The sequence below is a fragment of the Falco naumanni genome, chromosome 3 (genome assembly GCF_017639655.2).
Source record: "Falco naumanni isolate bFalNau1 chromosome 3, bFalNau1.pat, whole genome shotgun sequence".
NCBI classification, from domain to species: domain Eukaryota; kingdom Metazoa; phylum Chordata; class Aves; order Falconiformes; family Falconidae; genus Falco; species Falco naumanni.
Window position 1 is genome coordinate 99,032,323 of NC_054056.1, and position 23,775 is coordinate 99,056,097.

The 23,775-nt window shown below is 34.4% G+C and overlaps 1 protein-coding gene across 2 annotated transcripts in view; it reads right to left on the reverse strand.

Annotated features, from left to right (window-relative positions):
- CSMD3 (CUB and Sushi multiple domains 3) overlaps positions 1–23,775 on the reverse strand; it is a 726,030-nt gene that overhangs the window by 133,470 nt on the left and 568,785 nt on the right. For both annotated transcript variants that reach the window (XM_040588420.1, XM_040588419.1), the window contains 3 exons: positions 3,708–3,821; positions 2,940–3,035; positions 1,867–2,070 (listed from right to left, as the gene is read on the reverse strand). In XM_040588420.1, the coding sequence (XP_040444354.1) occupies positions 1,867–2,070; positions 2,940–3,035; positions 3,708–3,821 (414 nt within the window). The remainder of the gene's footprint in view (positions 1–1,866; positions 2,071–2,939; positions 3,036–3,707; positions 3,822–23,775) is intronic.

The following is a 23,775-nucleotide window of genomic DNA, read 5'->3' on the forward strand; positions in this document are numbered from 1 at the left end:
TAGAACTTATCTTAATAATGAATACTGTAGCCACATTTTGTGTGGCATATAACTGATAGAATCTATTGGGAACTACATCGATAAACTAAAGGTCAGTGTCACTTGAAGTTTTTAAATAATTACTGATAAGAGGATGAACAGACAGAATGATTGATGTCTACCATCTGTAAGTACATATTCAAGCATTCACTAAAGTTAAGGTAATTTAATATTTATTAATTTTATTATTATTAATGTCTACCACTTCAATTATTAAATTGATTTAGATTAATGTAATTTTCACCTTGTATATATTTTACCACATTTACTGGCACAGTGTTTTTCACACATAGGGTGGCCTGTGACCCTTTGTCAGTTCAACTCGCCTAGAGACAGATAGCTTTCTCTTCCACAGACTAAATCACGTATTAACGTATCAGTAATAAATTGTGATCAACGGTCAAAATAATTATTTAAATATTCTGTTAAATTGTTATATCTGAAAAACAAGGAAATACATTTCAAGGGGGTAAAAAGTACAGTTCTACTGATTAAACTGCAATCATTGAGAATAAATGAAATATAGCTACATACTTTGGCTTCTTATTGATACATAATTCCTATGCCTTAAATAAACATTATTTGTGTATAATAGCCAGTTAATAATATTTTATTAAAATTACCTCAGTGGTACTTAGTCTTGGTCTCTATCAGGATTCTAGTATTTTGGAGAAAATCCTTTATTTTACTGAAAAACACTCAGACTCTACCATGCATTATCAGCTGATTAGCATGGAAGAATAAAAACAGCCAGTGAAAAAATATTCTCTATTTTCCTTTCCTCCATTCATCTAAAACACTGTTTATGTACTTCTTAATACTGCAGTCAATATCATAATGTGTTTTCTGCAATGGGTTATGATATTTTTTATAAAAAATCTGTTTTCTATCAAGAAAAGTACAGTAACTTTAACTCATATTGACTGTTTTGGTTGAAAATGAAGCTCTTCAGATGTCTTCATATTCAAAATGAATAGTTTTCAATCTATTCAATTTGAAAAAAATATGTATAATATGGTCAGTACTGCAACAGATGTTACAGATGGAAAAGTTTAATGAAGTTGCAAAAACATCTGTCCAAATGATGACCAATCTAAATTCATTTATAAACAACTATTTTTTTCTATATAAAAACCAAGCCAAACTCTAATTAATTAAACTTAATATGTAAATGTGCCATATTTGCCCTTGACATAAGCCTATGGTAAAATGTACCATTAGAATTTTCTGTCTTTATTGCAGGGCTTTTTAGCACATTTACCAGATTTTTAATTGGTGCAAACCAGCATTATCAATGTCATTGGATGCACAATGATATCAAAATTAAATTTTGGTAATGTAATCTTGTATGATTAGAAGTAGAGAAAATATATTTTCTGATCAGAAAAATTACTGCTTTTTTCTGTAATGAAATATTAGCATTAACTATTTCTGATTTTTAATATAGTAGTGTTCTTTCTAATAGCTTGCAATATTTTGTTAGAGATCTGCAAAGCGAAAGCATCTTAGTCTTGTAAGCAGTCAGGGCACAAACTGGTATTTCTGAGTCTTGATTAAAGGACAGCCAGGGACTGTCACTGATGTTAAGGTAAAATAAACTGGCATATAATTTATAGCAGCAGAGTATGTTCATGAAATTCATTAAATATCACAGCAAGGTTAGAATAGAAAAAGGAGTAAAATCTTAACCTTGAATGAAGAAGAAAGTGAATAAAAGTAAAGAAGAATAAAATACCATACAGACGACAAAGAAGGAACACATTCAGCTAGAGAATGGTCTACACTTTAGGCAGTAATTAGTCCTTTTAAAAAGCCTTAAGAACTCACCAACACATGTAGGGAGTGAATCATTCCACTGTGCCAATGCATTTGGTACTGTATCACACCTAATTGCTGTTGACCCATGGAGGATATAGCCTGGATTGCACTCAAAAAGAACCAATGACCCAACTGCAAATTCATTTCCAATCCTTTTTCCAAATCTCGGTTCAGGCACAGAGCTACACTGTGTTGCACTTGTTCTTGGAACAGCTGCAAATGTACAAACAATTGTGGATTCTTAATTTTAGATATGATGGAGGAATACAGATTTTGAACCACAAATATTCAAAATGACTGGAAGAAACATTCAGTTATTTGCTGGTTAAGAACATTTTCATAATACCCAAATGAAGCTTCATAATATGGATTACATACTTCTGATGTCTGAGTTACTATTTAGAATAGCACAGCACTGATACCCTTGCCAAGATTAAAACCAATGCATAACATCCACGCTGAAACCTTTCTAAAATAGCACTGGAAAGAAATACTACTATGAAATATTCAGCTAATATATGTTTTAAAAATAACATTACTGTGTCATACGGATATTTACATTTATTCTTGTGGATTTCTAAATGTGTATTCTGACTGCCAGATCAGGATTTAAATTTAATGAAAGAATGACTTGCAGTTGCAAGTACTGATGTATAATCATTTCTGCATTTGACCCATAAAAAGGCAGATAATGTAAACCAGAAGTATCTAAATAACAGTAAGATCACTGAGTCACCCACAGGTAATAATACCTAAGTTATTCATATTTAAATTGAGAAATAAACCGGTTTGAGCAGCCAGATGCATCTAACATTAGTCAACCAGATTAGCAAACAGAAACAGCTGCTTTCTATAACTGTCATCTTAAATTTGGAACCTCTCATTCTTAAATATTTGATTTAAGCTTAAAATACACATAAAAGAATGATCCTAAACATTTTTCAAAACATGCAGAAATAGTGAAACTTGTTGTATTGTTAACAGGCTGTTACTTTCCTCTACATTGTTGGTCTGTTCCTCTCTGATGATTTAGAATTTGTGATGAAAAGAATAAATGTACACATTTGTCCAGGTTGTCTCACCTTGATAGACAAAATGAAATCCTTTAGCTGTTACTGGTCCAACCGAAGTAAATCTAACCGTGATCTGGTTACCTGAGCTCAATGGAAGGGATTCACCTACTCAAAAAAAGCAAATATAAAGCTATCATAACCACTTTTTCCTAAAGAAGCATTCAAAATACCCGTCATCATCTTTGTAGCTGGACATAACCCACCCAAAACCTTGTTCTACTTCAGTAAACTTTGCAAGATATATGCAACTTCAGTATGTTATGTTGACAGTATTATGCTGTTGTAAAAAGGGGAACTAAAACTCATGTGAGTTATTAGGAATATTTGTTGGTTTTCTTTACAAGAACCCCTCCAACAAACAAATCAACAAACAAACCCAAAATCCATACCTCTTTTAACCGAGTAGATGTGCACATAATCTATAGAATTTACTTTGCTACAAACACACACTGTTTTTCCTTTGAAGCATGTAATACACAGTTCAGATTGCTCGCTAAATAAAAGTCACAAATGCAGAGTGAGAAGCCCCAAACACTCACTATAGTAGCTAAATATCAGGGGGAAAAAATCTAAAAAGAATAGATTCCATTTTACCTCATTTATTCATTAATGCAGAGTTTTGAATGATTATATTTTTAGTTCAAAATCCTGATTTCATATATATGCCTGAATATATGAAAATAAGACAATAATGTTTTCCTTTTTTTACTGACTACACTATCTTTCTAGGTTCCTAAAAACAAACAACAGTTTAATGACAGTTCTATCAAAGGATACCTGAATGAGATCCTGAGAGAGAGGATAACAAAGATGACTGAAGAGTTGGACCATCGTATACTTCAACTACATCATGGAGTGATGTCTGGAAAAATACAAACTGGCCAAAAACCACTGACCGAACAGGAAGGAGGAAAAGCAAGAGGCACCAATGGCCAAAAAAAAAGGGGGACAGAATAAAAAAGGAAAAAAAAAAAAAAAAAAAAGATAAGAGAACAAAACATACATTAATATATTGTTTTAAAAATATTTAAATAAAAACCAAGTTTATTTCATAACTTCTCTGATCACTTAATTAGTTACTCTGATGATTAAAGTTATTTTTTATAACATTACAGTGGTACATGGATAAAAATGTAATTCTATATACATAAAAGAGACAATGAAGGTATACAGACCACACATACACTCATTAAAAGATTCTAGTAATGAGGGAACCAAACCATTAGTGGTGGGTTGACCTTGGCTGGCCACCAGGTGCCCACCAAGACGCTCTATCACTCCCCTCTTCAGCAGAACAGGGTGGGAGAAAATAAGATGAAAAAAAGAACCTTGTGAGTCAAGATAAAGACAGTTTAATGAAGCAATAGCAGAGGTTGTGCACAGGGAAGCAAAGGAAATCAAAAGATGTTATTCTCTACTTCCCATCAGCAGGTGCTGTTTGGCCACTTCCCGGAAAACAGGGCTTCAGTACACGGAACAGTTCCTCCAGAAGACAAACATTGTAAATAACGAATGCCCCACCATCCTCCTCCTTGCTCTTAGCTTTTACATCTGAGCAGAGATCACATGGTATGGAATGTCCCATTGGCTACTTTGGGTCAGCTGTCCTGGCTGTTTCCCCTCCTGAATCTTGCCCACCCCCAGCCTGCTGGTGAGGGGCAGGGGGAATGCTGAAGGGGCAGCCTTGATGCTGTGCAGCACTGCTCAGCGGTAGCCCCAACACTGGTGTGTTATCACCGTCTTGCTAGCTACCAATACAAAGCCCAGCACTGAGAGGGCTGCAGTGGGGCTCAGCCAGACCCAATACACCATTTTTCTGCTGTTGAATATACTTTTGAATTCTCTGCTCTCTGCTACCCAACAAACATCTAAATTCACAGTTAAATGTCCTCCTTTATGATACTAGGCATACTGCTATATATTGTGGTTTATTAATATTTGTTGATAAGCTTCTGTAAGCTTTACTTACCTTGGAATGTTTCATTTTTCTTAAGAACATTAACATCTTTATCATTGCAAAATAAATAAGCAAGTGATTCAAAGCAACAAACACTTTTCAGAATATATACACTGAATAACAACAACAAAATGTAAAAGTCATGCCAACAGAACAACTCAATTCAAGAACATTATTTTTTCATTTAAGTTCAAAAGCCTGTGCAACACATTCACATCACAGCTGTTTACACTTTCAATATAAGTAAACAGTGAAAAGAAAAACAGATTGTTTGGACTAATTCTAGTGCCTAGTATTTACTAATTCTAGTATTGACAAAACATCTACATATTAATTTTATCACCATAACTAGCAATGGAGGGGAAATGGCTTAAGGAGTAAAAATATTAAAACACGGAAGTAGTTAGATATTTGTAGGTACTGGAACACCTATAAAGAGTAACAGAACCAATTCTGGTTCATTATCCAGGTTAGGTATTTTGATACAAATATTCCAACGTGTTGCTACTATATTATATTTGTTTGCCATATGTTCTATGATATCTTTATCTGGTATATTCTGTTATAAAGGACTAAGATAGGCATCTACAATTCTTTCAATTTATATACACTTAAAGCTTGAAAAACTGTATACTAAAAATGTGATGTCTTCAAATTGTTGACTTTTTTCTTTATTTTTTACTGATTCAAAAAAAAAAAAAGGCAGGATCATATCATATTCCCTTTTCAAGAAAAGAAGCCATTTTTAAAAAAGAAAACCTCTTTTTAAAGGGAAAGACTAGATGTCATATTTATAAAATTTAAACAAAAGTAATTTTAAAACTGTGTGTGAGACACTTCCGAAGACTTTTGTCCATTTTTAGGAGGAACCATAAGTGAGATACCAAATTATCTCTGTCATTTTTCCTTCAGTCTCAAAAATATTAAACACTGATGTTTTTACTAGCTCTGCTTATTTTTAAAGTAATAGTTGCATTCCATTCTTCTCTTTGGTGGTGTTAATGATAACTAACAAACTTAATCCAGCTAATAGTTTCTATCACATTTGTACTTTTATCAAATCTTATTTTCATACTCAATTAATTTCATTTTGTTATTGAGACAAGTAAAGTTCCTCATGAGTTCCACTGCTATTTCCCATTTTGAATTAAGTTGCAAACTATGCATGGAAAATTCAGGGAAACGTTGAGGCATAACTTAACAAGCACACGTAACTATTATCAAGAGCTGTATCTGGGGAAAACTGTAAAAATAGAATTTATGAGCTATATTTCTGTTGTAATGGGTTATTATAAAATATATACACAGCATTTATACCATATAGTGAGCCACATCCAAAGGCTTCTTTCATAAGTATTTCAAGATTGTTATTGCCTCCAGCTTTGTTTTAAGCACCTTCCTGTCTAAAAGTATAACACTGAAGAAAGTGAATAAATATGTGACTTTAAATTGGTCATTTTGGAAAGAGAAAGGTCTACGTATCATTTTTGGCAACTGTTTTTTCACTGTCAGTTGCGTATTTCTCAATAAAATACACGTAAAATCTGAGAAGGTAACCAAAATTTATCATTTACTATCAAATATATTATGAAGAAACTTAAGGTGATTAGTATGGCTGAGACACAAAAGCACTGACAAATAGGAACTACTGGCAGAAAGTAGTTACTATGAAACAGCAGCAAGGTCAGGTAAGGGTTTTTGAGCCCACAGTTTTATGATCAATTTAAGTTTAAGTGAATCAAGCTGCTTCTTCAAGTCAAGCAGGAATATGGTTGATCCAGTAGTGGAGATAGATTATAGATCTTCCTTCTTCTTCCTGTGCCAGGACACTCATTTTTTATTAAATCAGCTGTGAAATGTTGTAATACATCAGTGACTGATACCTGACCAGCTGCAATTATGTCACAAGAAGAGAAATTCTAGTTATTAGAAAAAGAACATTTCATTGCTTCTGTGTTTTCTGGGGTCATTCTTGTCTACCCCATATGGCATGTGTTTATTCTGTTTTTTTCCTAGTGCTTGAAAACAATTTTCGTAAAAACAAACCATAAGTAATATAAGTTGAAGAAAATTTCAAAGTATCTGCTTCAAAATTAAAAATAAATAAATAAATAAATAAATAAATTGGTGAATATTCAGTATGATCTGCCTTTGGGAAACTCGTTGAAAGTTATTACCCAGTCCAAATAAAGATGAAAACACTTTAACTGAAGAATTTGGGGGTGATCTAGGTTTTTTTTTTTAAATGATGGATGAATAAGTATTCCCTAACAAATGGCTCACTATCATATGATATACCCTGTCAACTATCATGAAATATTAAAAGTCACCTGACCAAACTTGGCATATAAATTTGGGCTTCAAATTATTCCTGAATTTATGTTTGTCTTGGCCTTCACTGCTTTGTAGCAATGCTATTTAAAAATAAAATATCTTTCTTTCTCTCTCTATTTTGTGACTTAACATTTTGCTAATGCTAGGGCATCCAAAGAAGCTTTCATCTTGGAATTTTCATATTTACAACACTATGTATTTCCTCAAAAAATTTTTAAAAAACAAACAACAAATATATGCTTTTTATACTTTTATATTTGTGGGAATTTTTTTTTCTCTGTCAAAATTCCAGGCAAACTCTAGTATTAATACTGTCATTAATTTAGGAAATTGAGGGAATTCATTAATTCAAAATACATCAGCACAAGCAAGCTCCCTTTTAACCAGGCAAGAGCTAGACAAGAGAATTTCCCATGCCTCCGAATATCTAGATGTTTCTTTGGCCTTCATCAATATAACATCCGGATATTTTTAATGTGTTTGCAAAAATCTAACAGCAGATGGAATTGGCACAAAATAGTTGACTGGTTAAAGATTTCATCAAAGGAATTTTTTTCAGTTTTAAAGCGTAAAATAAACATGTACAGAGATTACTTCAGTCCTTTAATTGGCCTGTTTAAAAAATAAGAAAAAATACTGGGATTAATTACACAATATTATATTAATGAACAATATTATCTGTATAACTTCTACTACAAAATCAGAGAATAATTGAGACTAGAAGCCTCCAGAGATCATCTAGACCAGCCCTCTTGCTCAGAGTACAGTCATTTAGAGCAGACTGCGCAGGCCCATGGCCAGTCAGGTTTCAAATGTCTACAGGGATGGAGACTTCACAACTTCTTTGGGCAACCTGTTCCAGTGTCCTGTCTCCCTTATACTAAGGTGTTTCTTTCTTGTTTAAAGGGAATTTCAGTTTCTGTTTGTGCCCATTGGCCCTTGTTCTGTCACTGGGCACCACTGAGAAATCTGGATCTGCCTCTTTTATTTCCTAGGAATTTATACACATTGATGAGTTCCCCCTGCACTTTCTCTTCTCCAAGCTGAACAGTCCCAAGCCTTTCACTTTCTCCTTGTATGTCTGATGCTCCAGTCCCTTTGTCATCTGCGTCACCTTTTGCTGGACTCACTCCAGTATGCCCGTCTCTCGTACTGGGGAGACCAGCACCAGATACACCACCCCAAATGCAACTCACCAGTGCTGATCTGTCGAGCTGCTGGCAACATTTTGCTGAACACATCCCAGGAGGCTGGTGGCATTCTTTGCCACAAGGGACAATGCTGGCTCGTGTTCAACTTGGCATCCAACAGGACCCTCAGAACCTTTTCTACAAACCTGCTTTTCAGCCAGGTGGACCCTGTACTAGTACATGGGGTTATTCCTTAGCTGCAGACTGTTTATTTCCTTCTGCTGAACTTCATGAGCTTCTCATCTCCCCTTTTCTCTGAGCCTTTGAGGTCCCTCTGAATGGCAGCACAACCATAGGTGTATCAGACACTCATCCAGTTTTGTATCATCTACAGACTTGCTGAGAGTGCACTCTGTCTTATCATGTCAGTAATTTATCACTAAACAGTACTGGCTGCAGTGTCAGTCCCTGGGGTACACGGTTACTGACTGACTGCCAGCTATCCTTCATGCTGCTGACCACAACCATTTGAGCTTGGCCGTTCAGCTGGTTTTCAGTTCTCCTCACTGTCTGCTTATTTAGTCGGTACTTCATCAGTTTGCCAATGAGGATGTTATGCAAGCCTGTGTTGAAAGGCTTGCTAAAGTCAGGCTAAACAACATCCAGTGCTCTCCACTCAACCACCAAGCTAGTCATGTTATTGTAAAAGTCTATCTGATCCGTTAGGACTGATTTACCTTTTTTTAAATCCATGGCAACTTTCAGTCATCTTCCTGTCCTTAATATGTTTGGAGAAGAAGACCAGAACTATTTTCTTTATCCTCTTCCCAGGTACAGAGGTGAGGTCAACTGGCATATAGTACCCTCGATCCTTCTCCTTGCCATTCTTGAAGATGAGCGATGTTTCTTGTCTTCCAGCCCTTGGGAACCTCTCTCAACCATCATGACCTTTCAAAGGTAACTGACCTCCATCAGTGCTTGCAGATGCATCCCATCAGGTCCCATGGGCTTGTGTATGCCCACTTTGATTAAGTGCTGCCTCACTTGGTCCTCCTCCAAATCACCTTGCTCTAGACTTTTCTCCTGGTCTCAGGGGTCTGAGACTGCTCAAGGCTGATTTACTCGTAAAGACTGAAGGAAAGAAGGCATTTAGTAATTCAGTCTTCTCTGCATCCTTTTGCACAAGGGACCCTACCCCATCCAAGAATGGACCCACATCTTCCCTACTCTCCCTTTTGTTGCTGATTTATCTGTAGAATCCTTTCACGTGCCTTTCCAGATGCAGCTCCAGATGAGCTTTGGCTGTCCTAACCCCATCTTTGCAGTGGGTTTCAATTGTCTGTATTTCTTCCAGGACATCTGACCCCACTTCAACATCCTGTACACTTCTTTGTCATGTTAAAGTTTTGTCAGTAGCTCCTTGTTCATCCACTTAGGCCTTTTGCCACCATTTCTTATTTCTTGATCATTGGGATGGACCACTCTTGAGCTTTGAGGAGGTGATCCCTGAAAATTAACATGATGCCATAGACTTCCCATGTCTCCAGGGCCATGTACCATCAGAATCTTCCATACTGATCCCTGAATTGCTGTCACTTCTGTCCCAGTGAAGAATTAAACCAAACTGAAAAGTCAAACCTTTACAGATAATGTATAATAGCCATTTGGACTGTCCTGATCAAGTTATATCTACCTGGGTAAAATATATGCTTCTGCCAGGTATCAGAGCTAAAGAAACACTCTGAATAACTGTTATGGATATTAGCAGAATAAGATGAGCTGTCTTTCCTAACTCTAGGTTTCCCACTCACATCAGCGGGATATTTTGTATGCCTAATGACTTATTGAACTCAGAAAGCTTTAGTGTAAAATCAAGTCCATTACCGATATAATTCACTTGCCTTTAAGATATTACCAAAAGGACTAACATGGTTTAAGCATTGTTACCACATATACTGGAATTTGTATTTTGTCTCTGCCTTCCTGATGAAGCTCAGATGTTTGCTTCAAGACTGAATCAGCACTTATAATGATAGGTCTTAGTAACTGTCACTGACAAAAGGAATATCAACCCTAGTAAATAAAATACGGCCTAAATTACCTCTGTAATTCTTAATATACATATATGTACCCAACCATGAGCTATTTCAAACGGGAGTAAGAAAACCTGTTTCAGTCTGGGAAAGATATACATGGCTTACATCATGGTTGTTATTTTCTACAGTAACATCACCGTTTCTCTTGTACCAAATTAGTTTTGAAGAACTGAAAAAAAAAAATCCCAACAAACGAAAACCCAGATAAAGCAATCCATTTGCTATGAATGATACTTTTAAGTTATCATCATGCTTGATCATGGCATTTTAAATAAATCTTTTCTACTATGTTTAAAATAGGTTTATTCTGATTGTGAATGAAAAAATAAGGTGTTCTGGTATCTAATGATTGTGGTATACACTTATTACAGAGCTAAAGGACTTCCTCAGAATTCAAAGTTGCTCTGCAGAAGGTAACTTCTCATAGTTTTAAACAGAATTTCTGTCATCAGACTAAATAATCTTTCCAAAAGAGAGTTTTGCCCACAACAGCATGGGAATTTTATTTCACAGTGAAAGAAAAAAATATATTCTTCATCAACTCCACTGATGACATCCTCTCTTTGCTTATGATTTAGCTGTGAAGTTTTTCCTATCAGGTCTTATAAAAGACTTATAATACCATATTTAAGTTTTGTTTGAGAATAAAAAAAAAGGGGGGGGGGGGGGACGGAAGTGCAACATTGTTCAGAAGCTACAACCTTCTTTAAAAGACAGAGAGAGAGAAATCTCTCACTAGAGAAATGATCTCTATGGTGATTAAAGATAACAAGTACACTAAGAAGCAAAAAACGCAAACTTTTCCTGCATCTTAGCTCCCTAGTCTGGAGACCCCATTCACTGTGCTAAGGGATGGATCATGCCCGGTCAGCTTAATGATAAGTGACAACAGAGAAAAGCTATGCTTTAAATAGGATTCAGACATAACTATAGGAAGCAAAAAGCAGGAAACTATTCTGTGAGATTGTCTCTCAATGAGAAAGACTCAACAAGGCTTTACAGCTAATCGGATTAGAGTCATCAATCAGATGATCATCAGATAGGAGAAAATCTTGTGCCCTTTCCCATAAGACGAATTCTCCACAAAAACAGACAACTGCATTAAGAGGTGACACAGTAGTATAACAACAAACTAGGTTTCATTGCTGTTTGTTTTGTTTTAGGAAGAGGAGGGGAGGAAAGATATTTCTTTTTTTTTTTTTTTTTGTGAGAAACAAGACATCATTTAAGTTTTCCAGTTCTTCTACCATTTCCTTTGGATGTCACCTTCAAGACACCTAGAATTAGCCATGTATATGTATTAGCCTTGGAAAAAATAAAATCCATAAACAAACAGCAGAATATATGCATGTTAGAGGATTTTAAAGTTAAGCTTTATTATTTATTCATATGAAGTAGCTTAACATTCATATACTGCAAGGCAAGAATTTTACATAAAATTGTTTAATAATAGAAAATATGTTTAATAAACTCACAGATGCTAAAGGTAGAAAGGTTTATATGACTTATTGCTGTCTTAACTTATGGTGAAAGGAGAAAAATGACTTTTACTATGTTGTTGAAAAAGTCAGAGGATACCAACTGTTAGAATTTCTATCTGCTTCCTCCTGTTGAACCTAGCCTTCTGTGAGTAATCCTTTTAAATATTTAGCTTCATAACAAGCAACAGATAAAAACTGTATGAAGTTTTTCTTTGTATTTAGGATGAACTAGCAATACACTGTAATGATGGACTGACAGTATTTTAAAATTAGATTACACTCATGTAGACACCAAATGAACTGCTATTCACCCCTTTTTGCCTGAGAAAAATGTCCAGTAAAACTGCAAGATAACTTGAATGAATGTTGGGCTCTTTGAAGAGAAATTTTTCAGTAATCACTGAGAAGGATTTTTGAAGGGAAAGACTGAAAGATGACATCTTAAAGAGATGATCTTACAGAATTCATGCATATATAAATATTGCTTTTGTTAAGGAAACTTAAATAAATTTTGACCAGCTTACATAAACAAATTGGAAGCTCTCATCTTATACTGTTCAGTGGAATACTTCCGTTTGCCATAACAATAACCGCATATCTCTGAGCCTAGCAGTGTTACTATCACTGTTCAATTTTTAAATGAAAATAGTAGCAGAGGTGTAATTTTTTGGACTTCTCTTACAATTCCAAATGTCTGGTTGCCTGCCAGTTATTTCTAATAAATTCAGACTACTCAATGTCTGTAGCAGTAACCTTTAGCAATATTTGTTAGATTTCTCTGTAATGGCTGACACTTTTTAGCATATGCTGTGACAGGAAAAATATTAAGTGCTTGTGAATACAAAGTAGAATCCCTACTAGTAGTACCCTGTTCAGTAAATCCAAATTAATTTCCAAGCAAATACCAAAATAAAACAGCTATTTAGTGTTCCTGAACTTGGAAGCAGTAAAAACTAATTTTAACAGTGTAAGCCTCTTATGCAGTGTGCACTGCAGACTAGAGGTCAAAATAAGGCTAGTGATATGTTTATGTGTAAACTACTAGAAAAGGTATTTTTACTTACATGAGTAAGGGTATGGAACTGCTTATCACCAACAGATAATTATTAACCAGAGTGAATGAGCAAATGAAACTGAATGGAGTACACATAATGTTGCAAAAAATAATCAGATATAAAAAATAGAAAACATGAAATAACTGAAAATTAAGTTTTTAAATCTGTCAAAAGATAAAAGGAACACATATGTATATATATACATAATACACTAAATATTTAATTATATACATTTTCTATAGCTACTGAAGCTACAGATTGCCCTTACACAAGTTTCCCAATGTGTTAATGTATAACTTCAAGAAAGACAAGGAACTACTGCAGAGGGTCCGGCAGAGGGCTGCAAAGATGATTTGGGGACTGGAGCATCTCCCTTATGAGGAAAGGCTGAGAGAGCTGGGTCTACTTAGCCTGGAGGAGACTGAGAGGGTATTTTATTAATGCATACAAATGTGTTAAGTGTAGGTGTCGAGAGAATGGGGCCAGGCTCTTTTCAGTGGTGCCCAGCAACAGGACAAGGTGCAATGGGCAGAAACTGAAACACAGGAACTTCCATCTGAATATGATGAAGAACTTCTTTACTTTGAGGGTGATACAGCACTGGAGCAGGCTGCCCAGAGAGGCTGCGGAATCTCCTCTGAAAATACTCAAAAGGTGCCTGGACGTGATCCTGTGCAGCCTGCTCTAGGTGAGAAGAGGTTTGGACTAAGCGATCTCCAGAGGTCCCTTCCAACCCCAACCATTCTGTGATTCTGTGACTAGCCAACACAAACCTACCTAAGCCATCAAATATAATGGAATTGTATTTCAATACTATCATAGGAATAGCACAAGTTTATGGTTATTAGCAAACTAAACACATGTGAATCAGGTTATATTTAATATCAATGGTCAACATAAAAGTTGTGGAGATTTTCCAAACCACACATGGGTGTGCCAGGTAACTGTACTTGGACAAGGCAAATCAACATGAATTTATACTAGTTCTTCACAATGTATGATCTGACATACACCACTGTCTTTTTTTTTTAATCTTAGTCTGTGAAAAAAACCTTTACTGAACTATCTGCCTTTCATTGCGAGCTACCCATGTTCCATCGGTAGTCTCACCTGTTCTCTCAGGTGAAGTCCTACATTTCCTGTCAGGACATCCAGAAGATTAGGGAGGAAAAGAAAGAATAAAGGATTCTCTGTACAAACAAGGAACAGGTAAGGAATGGCAGAAAGAGTTCTGGTTCTTAAAGCTCTCAGGTGCTGTTTTCCTCCCGCACACGAAGATGAAGAAAATACCTGTTCCATTCTGTCATCTCAGAGACACAAAAAGCTGGAGTGCACGGCTCTAGGTCTGAGCTGTAAGCACAGTCTGCTGTTCTTCCTTCATTTTTCTTCTGTAAATAAAGTGTTGACTGAAAACATGCTGGCCTGTCCTCTTCCTTGTTACTGTATTCCTGCGCTCCCAGGCTAAGAGAGGAAGGACATGGGAAGTGCTGTATCTTCTTGTGTTTGAGAAAAGAAACTGTTTATCTGAATATATGAAAAGACAGTAAGAATGTGTTTGGGGACAGGAGATGGGGCAGTTAGAAGCACCAGAAGCTCAGAATGAGGAAATCAAGAGAAATTGCACAGAAAAAGCTACATATAATTTTTGCCACAGATGGGCATAATTCCATATAAACTGGGAGAAAAGTCAGTTTTAGGCCCTTTCCTGGAGCTGAAACATGATTGAACTCTCCTAATTAACACATTTCTTTCCTCCAAAATCAGCAAAGTTGATTACATTACATCATTTATAATTTTCCTTTGGTTTCAAACCTCAGTCTCCCCTTCTGCTTCCCCTTTTCTGCAGCTCCAGGCCCTCTCACTTGGCCTGTCTCGTTATACCTACATGTGAAACCCTTTCTGGATATGCAACAGCACAATAGGTGGGGGAAAAAAATTCAAAACACTATTTTTAAATTACTGATTATATTAGGTTACATTATATTAATTATAGTATATACTATCACAGTATATATATTATATACTATACTATTTGCCATAATAATAAATAATATTAGTATGTTGCATCTGCTATGTAACACAGAACTGCAAAAGAAACACCACACCGTACCACCTTCTATTCTTTCCATTGGTTTGTTTCAGTTTGACTAAACTAAAACTCAAACATCTATTATTATTATTATGCATTTAAACAGGTAAGTGTTTAAATTAGTTTATTTATCCCTACAGACAAAAAAGTCTTAAGATTGATTGTATACCTAAAATGAATTTATATCATTTTGCCTAAGCTACCTAAAAGATATATCGTTTTTTGGGGTTTATTTCTTGACATTTTTCCTGAAGTGGAATGAATCATGCTCTGGAGGGCACTATCTTTCTCCATTAACTAGAGGTAGAACCTGGATAACTAGTGTAAACTAGATATTCAGTTTTTAGATAGCTGAAGAAAACTGAGATTAACCTCATCCATAATGTTTTTACCTTACAGAAACAATTTATTCTTGTTGTCTTACAAAACAGTCTTTTAAAAACTTGACTATAAACTGAAAAACTGAAATTATATCCCACTAAATAAAAAATGTGCTAAATAAACAAATGTAGTTTTACCTATGCACAAATGATGTGTTATAATGTCATGTGTCCAGCAACAGAAAGCATAAGTTTCTTTCAGAGTATACTGTTTTGTTCTTCTTTTTAAAAGAAACGAATAAGGACATATTTTGTGAAAAGGACAAGGGCAGAGTTCTAGAAAAGGATATGTTGCTTTTTCATCCAACATCAATATCAAAGTATCTAATTGTATACTGACAGAGAATTTCCCTTTAATGACACTTATTATGCCATATTTTCTCTTGTGTGCTTATATGTAAGTACTTTTGAAAGTGGAAGAATAAGACTTCTCCAAAATTTACTTTAAAATTTGTAAAATCAGCTACCTATATTCAAATACCAGTAATTTACACTAGGTTTTCCTTCAATTAATGAGATTCAACAATTATTATGAAAAGTAAGACAAGAAGAAACTATGACAAGCTACTGGTGCTACAAGTTTCTAGCATATTAACTGGCATGAAGCAAAGGTATTTCCAGCCAGTGAGGAACTTCACAAATGGTTTACTAATGCTTGCTTAGTTGTGTCTTACTGTCTGTTTATGTATGCTCTTATTATACACAGATCACATTCAGCTCACAGTTTAAGGACAAGTTGTTGTACAGAATTTTTTATACTGATTCAAAAATGGTGATTCCTCAATATCAAAAACAATCAAACATCACTGAACCGATTAGACTGTTCAACGCTAACATGCATATTCTTTCATTTAGTTTAATTTAGTTCCTATAAAACAAGGGTACAAGAAGACACTTAGAAAACCAGAGATAATTATAGTATGTCCAAAAGAGGGAAAACAGTGCTTGTTGAAAGCTAGCAAAAAGTACAGAACAAAAATAGGTGTACAGAAGAAAAGCAGGTATACAGAAGAAAAATAAATTGCAAACCAAGATATAAGCATATATTCTAAGTGGAAAAAAAGCAACACTACTACCTATATGATGAAGATGATGTTGTTTCTAATAACTGTGGCATGCTGGAAAGCTTTCAAATGCTTCATAGCTTATCTTTTTTTTCCATTTAGATCATAACACCACACTTAAAAATATAAAGGCCTCTATTCCTGTGACATTTGCTTAAGGATTACTATATTGTCCTCATTCTATTTTTTTGGAAGAATGTCAGTCTCAAAGTTTTGAGTGAAAAATATACCATTTCCTCTGAAGTATTGCTAGTGTTATTTCTAAACAAGGGAAAGGAGGCTGAAATGATAATACAGTCCAAGCAGAGCAGTTTGTAAAAAAACCAAACCAAACAAAACAGCTATAAGATAGACAGCTATAAGCAATAACCATATTTTATTTAATAGACTGAGAGTGAGTGAACAGACCCAGAGCACTGACTAGAGTGAGATTAAGAAACTTAGAATTTACTTAATCTGAAGAAAAGTTGCATGGAAAAGCCTACTGATAAGTTAGGTATTACACTGATGTAAAAATACACCATAGTTTCAAAATATCCTATTGAAACACCATTAGATGTGCAGAAATTTTCCTATATTATTTCAGTCCTACATGTAATCTTCCCTAACAGCTAAGGTAGATCTTTGGTCTATTTTTTTTTTATTAGGAATTTTTCTGGTAACTAACACAACATATCCTAAATCTATGATAATGCTTCCCAGATCCATCAGTGATTAATGTTGTAATCCTAACTAAAACACCAATGAGAAAATTGTGTTTCATATCTACTTTGCACATGCTGTGCTTTCCGATTTTTTTTTTTTACCAAGCCAATAGGCAAAGCTTAAGAGCTTAAATATCTATAACAGCACATCAGTTATTGCTATTTATGCTAAGTGATCCTGCAAGATGACTAATCAGGTCCTTATCCAGCATGGGTTTAACTTTACAAATACATTGGCCTAAATATACATCGCCAATTATAAAGCTTTTATCCCCTATTTCCATGAAGTTATATTACACAACATTTCCATGCAGACATTTAGGACAGAAGTTACATTTGTTTATCTTAAGGAAATGACGCATATGTTAACTGTAAGAAGAACCTCGCTCCACAATTTTCAAGAAGCAGTCAACAAAGTATTTCAGCAAATGCTGTTTAAAAAAAAATAAATATACATGATTTAGAAATTCAGGAAAACAACAGTAGGCATAAATATTTTTCTTCAATGCATGAAGCTGTAAAGGTGTTTGTGTCAGGAACTGTGATTTTCAATATTTTCTTAAATTATATAGAAATCTGCAAGTAATAGTTGTAAAATATGTTGATGGCATTAAGTTTTCAAAGAAGTAAAAGCAAGAACTAACTGAAAAGTTACAGAAAGGCATTATGGTAATGAATGGTTAGTAATAAAATATTAGATGAAATTTACTGTAGAGCAATGCACATGAGGAAAAAAAATAAACCTGGTTTATATTCACAATGATGGGCTTTGAATTAGCTATTAACCACCTGGGACTGAGATCTTGAGTTTGTAACAGGTAATTCCTGTGAAACATCAGTTCACTGCTCAGTAGTGACAGAAAGGGAATACAATATGAGGACTTATCAAGAAAAGAGCAGAGAAAAGCAAGCAATTTTAACACAAATATGAAAATCCAGGGTGCAGGGGATAGAAATTTTAGACTGGCGTCTATAAAAAAATTAAGTGAAATTAGAAAATATTTAGAGAAGGATAAGCAGGATAGTAGCAATCATGTATTGGCCTCTTTTAATCATAAATAGATTTGAATTCTTCATTCTGAAAAGGAGATTATTAAGGGCAAACATGACAGGAATCTATAAAATCATGAGATGCATGGTGAAATTGAACAGAGAATTATTTTTATAGTCCTATCAAGTATAAGAATTGGAGAGCATCAAGTAAAAAAGACAATAGCATGTTTAAAACTGGGAATGTTTCTTTTCACAATACACGCTTAAGAAGTGGAAATGCTTGCTACAGGTTGTCATCAAAAATGCTAAACCTAAATGGCCTAAAAAAGCAGTTTTGTAAATTAATGGAAGAAAGCTCATGAGGAGCCATTAAAAACAAAGCTACTATGTATAGATCCACAGCTCCTTCAATCACAGATTAATGGAGACTGAGAAAGTACTTCTGAGAACCATCAGTAAGCATTATCCTAAGATTACATTTTACCGGGATTGCCACATTTACTGCTGCTAAAAGGACACTGTGTTGGGCAGATCCTTATCCTCTGACATGATATTATGATGATTCTTATGGTCCAGGTCTACAGCTTCAGAATTTGTAGCTATTAAGACTGAAAAGTCTTGATTTAAACACCTTAAGTGATGGAGCTGCAGCATGTATTTACACAAATTATTCCATTATCTAGTACTTTTTTTGTTTTAGTTTTCTCCCCTCTATGTATTCCTGATTTATTTAGGTTAAAGTTTGATCAGTATGCCTGATGAAGTCTGCAGTCTTCATGATTTTAATATGAATACTGGTATACTCACAGCTGTGATATTTCTAAACAGTAATTTCTAATGTAGGTAAGTATAAGCACATTTTAAAAAAAATATGTTATAAAGGTATTAAGTTACAAAATCTGAACTTATTTCTGTTCTATTAGACATAGCATAGGATATTATCTTTAAGCAGAAAGGAGTATGCACTCAACCAAAAAGAACAGCATCAATGATGTTTCTGCTTCACTTTATATTAACTCGTGATATATGCACAATACAATCACATACGTTGCAGGTAGCATAACATCATTCCATATTTGACTACACTATTGACAGCCTTAATTTTCTTGAATAGTATTAAAAAATCCAGAAGGCTTTGATCTTAGTAACTGGTAATTTACAAATATTAAAAATAGAGACGCAATCGCATACCTAAATACATTACATAGAATACATATAATTACACTTTGAACTTTTTTCTCAGTCAGAAGGTTGAATCTCCTTCAACCATTTTTCTCTCAGCAAGAATTTAACCTTTGCTTCTGGAAGATCAGATGATTATATACCTTTCGGTACTATTAGTTGACAGCTTATTCGAACTGTGAAAGTTCAAAAAGAAATAAAATCTGTTCCTACTTGCTCATTTTAAATTGTTTTCTTTCTATGTCCCAAAGAATATATCACTGTTTTTAGAAGCCAGATTTCAGCTTTTGTCCCTCAATTCTTACAGCTTTCTATTTAAACTTCTAGCTCAAATCTACTCTAAGCGAGGGAGAAAAAAGTGTTCACTTCTCTGAAAGTCCATCAATAAGCATTCCAATTATAGTACCTGAGAAAATAAATTTTTGAAAAGAATACCTGATACCATTTATATTACCCAAACTATGAGATTTTGAAAAGCAAAATAATATTTCTACCTTAGTAAATTGCATTAAAATTTATCAAATAATAGAAAAGTGTACCTACTGTCCATCTCCTTATACTTCTTTTAACTGAAATGTTCATTTTTATTAGTCTGCAAACCCAGAATCACAGTGTGTGATAAATCAGGGGTAACAATTCAATAGTATGTCAGTTACAAGAAAATGTTAGGGCTTCAAAGGGAACGCATGCGACTGTAAGAAACAGTTAATTGCTTACTGCTGAGTGTCACGTGGGGATTTTTTAGTGTAACATAAACCATAGGTTTTGTATTTAATTTCAGGTTTACACAGCACCTTTTTGTACTTAACTGTTTACATGTTGCTCTGACTACTTTTCATAGGACTTCTTTGAGGTTAATATTATTCTGTTTTACAGATGTGTAAACAGAGATGAAGAGATTGTAAGTGCTTTACCCAGCTAAAATATACATGCAAATGTGTATTATTTCTTGCTGGTTTTTTTAAACAGTTTTACAGAATGATATATGGTTCTTTCTCTCCATTGGGTTTTTTTTATGTGACAAGAAGTATACATTAAAAAAAAAAAAAAAGTTCAAACAAGGAAAAGGAAGTGATTTAATTTAAATTCTCACACCCTCTGATTAGACATAATGGACACAATCCCACTAAAAAGATGCACATGGTCAAGTATCTCACAGCAGAGATATTTATTTCCTTTTTGCTATGGAATTTTTTTGTCTTTTTGTCAAGGGGGACCAAAAGTACTCTGCTATTAACTTTTAAAAAACAGTTTTCAAAACAGCAGTCTGGGCTCCACCAAATTCATTATGTGTAACTATTTATGACTCCTCTACCCAGAAAAGGATATTTTGTTAATTTCTTCAACCCTTGGGCATATATGTCGTGACACCGTGAGGTGTCACGACGTATCCAAGTTGCAGTTATTTGGAATTAAGCTATTTAAAACTAGATTCACTAGAACTTTGGTTGAAGAAGTTAGTTGCTGGCGTATGCTCTCATCTTGTATTGTGCTGTATGAGGTACCTTATTGAATAGTATGCACTGACTTAAGTAACATGATTTCAGCCTCTGAAGCCATATGCTTTTATCAGCAGATTCTATTGTTTCTTATTTGACATCCCATTCATGGAGCAAAATGGATCAGTATATCCCAGAGATGCACTCTTCTCCAAGATACTTCTTTTAACCTCCTTGCGTTTTAAAAATGAGTCTTGGACAAGATTCCCAGCTATAGCTCTATAGCTCCCCTGAGGCAGAGAAAATGTTTCAAGTAACTGTTAACTCTGGATCTGCTTTTTGCTGTACCTCATATATTCTGTTGTTGACATAGGAAGCAAAATCAATTTTTCAAAGACCCCTTTTTTCATTATGTTTTCTTTGTATACACCATTTTCATGGAGAACAGCTTTAAACTAAAAGAGGGTAGATTTAGATTGATAGAAGGAAGAATATATTATTATTTTTTTATGATGAGGGTGGTGAGGCACTGGAACCGGTTAAGCCTAAGTTGTGGATGCCCCATCCCTGGAAGTGTTCAAGGTCCAGTTGGACAGGGCTTTGAGTAACCTGGTTTAATGAAAGATGTCCCTTCCCTTGGCAGGGGTGGTAGACTAAATTAATTATTATGATCCCTTCCAACCCAAACATTCAATCATTCTATGGTAAGTGAGAGACTATACGATTATTTACAAATACGAATGCATTTATAGACTCAGAATTACTAATGGAGATGTGGCATACATAAACACAAAAATACCAATTCACCAATGCTGTGGAAGAGCCTCCAATCATCCCCATAAACATTAACTAGTGCATCAAACAAGGCATTTCTTCATCTAGATTAGGGCTGCTTCCTGCTGATAAATGGCAAAAGAAAGCCTTCTCCAATTTGGCCACTACCTAAATGGTTATCACCAATGAACCTAACTATGCCACATAATTAGTGTGTTTAAACAAAGGTATTCTTTAAAAAACATTATACTTGCTAACATTAATTCTGTAAAGTGAGGGGTTTTTGATAATATTGTTGTATTTGTTTCTGATATTCATTTATTTTTAAAAAGGTACAGGGAACTTGTAAAAACATAGTTGAGGAAAAGTGTGGCAGAATCAATTTCTTTGCCTCCTTTATCAAGAAAATCTCTTATTTGTTTCCAGTTATTTATATTCTGTGAAAACAAAGTAAACTTAGATTATAGATGCATGGAGTGTAAAATTTACCACTTTGAATAGGGTCCAGGAAAAATTAGTCTTAGATGACCTTATTTTGAAAAGTAAAGAGAGAATTTGATTTAATGAGACTTGTCTAGGACAAGCCCTCATTTTAATTACGAAGTCAGTTTTGGGTTTCTGTTTGGCATTGGTTTTGTTTTAATACAACAGTCTTTGGAGGAATAGTGGCCACAAAATAATTAGAAAATAAATTATGAACATAAGTTGCTGTTAAATTTAAAAATTTAAACTACACAGAGCTTTAGGTTTTTTTATATTAGGAAATAAAGTTAAGCATGATAACTAATTTAATTATCTCCTTCTTATTCAGGTTAATTTCTAATTAGACAGCCAAAAGTAAAAAATACTATTCCTAACTGCACAAATAAAGAGAAAAATACTAATGATTAGAAATGTTATAGAATAAAATTACATTATCTTCTTTCACATATTAAGGGCAGATAGAAAACCCTTAAAAGCTTTTCTAAACAAATCACAGAAGTTGAATATATCCTTTTTCAAAGAAGGTCATCCTCCCACAAAAATTATTCTAAAACTTGAAGGATTTTCATATGATCATTTATATGATTACAACCCATATTGTGATCACCTAACTAATTCCCAACAGTCTTTGACTATATTTGTAGTCAATAGAAAACTCGGCGGGGGGGTGGGGGGGTGGGAAACAACTACAACAAAACCAGATGGATTAATGTAAAAAAGCTTTTACAAAGTATTCTTATTAGGAAAATAAGTTTTCCTATTTATTACAATAATTGGTAAAAAAATAGTGCTAACAAGAATAACAAGTGATCAAATGCATTTTAAGCCTTGCTGAAGCTGGTATTCATATTGTTAGATACTTAATCAATAGCTCTAAATTAGGGTCCTATTAATATTAGGTAACTGAGCCAGCCTTAAATTGAAAGAGTTGTCTATCTTTGTACAGTGGTTTTAGAAACACTTTATGCCAATCTACTTTTTATTTCTCCATAAAGTTATTGAAGTTAGATGAGAGGAATTTTCATACAAGTACTCAGTCACAGAAATCACCAGAAAATCCTTGCCCTATACAGGCCTACCAGAATATGCCTATTTAATTTAAGTACTTAATTTAGGCATTAATCTTTGTAAATTTTTTCAAGTTTTAGAGACACATTCTGAAATTTTTGCTTTTGTTTAAGATAAACTATGTATTCATGCTTCTAAGTAATTCTTAAGAACATCAGCAATGGGAATTAAGGCAAGAATAAGCATACATGAGTCAATTATTGAAGATAACGAAGAGGAGTATTTTTTTTCCTAGTATCCAGATATTAACAACTTCTTAACATCGTATTGTCACTTCTGCTTTACGGCTCTATTTCTTAATAATCTCTGCATTTGTGAAAAAACTTTTCTTCAGATCCCAAAGTTAAAGTGTACTTCTGTCCTCTCCAGCCTCTTATTTAAAACAAAAAAGACAATTTTTTTTTTTTACCATTATGCTGTGCAAGCAGCCAGGATACTGTGAGAAAGAAAAGACAATTAGGTGGCAGGCTTCTCTCAGGACCAGTAATTATAGCCTACAGCTGACACTTTTTTTTTTTTTTTTTTTTTTTGGTAGTCTCCTGCAGCGAGTGTGTAAACAGGATGGGGCGAAAAAAGATCAAGACTGTACAGTCAAGCTAGCTAACAGCCAACAGTC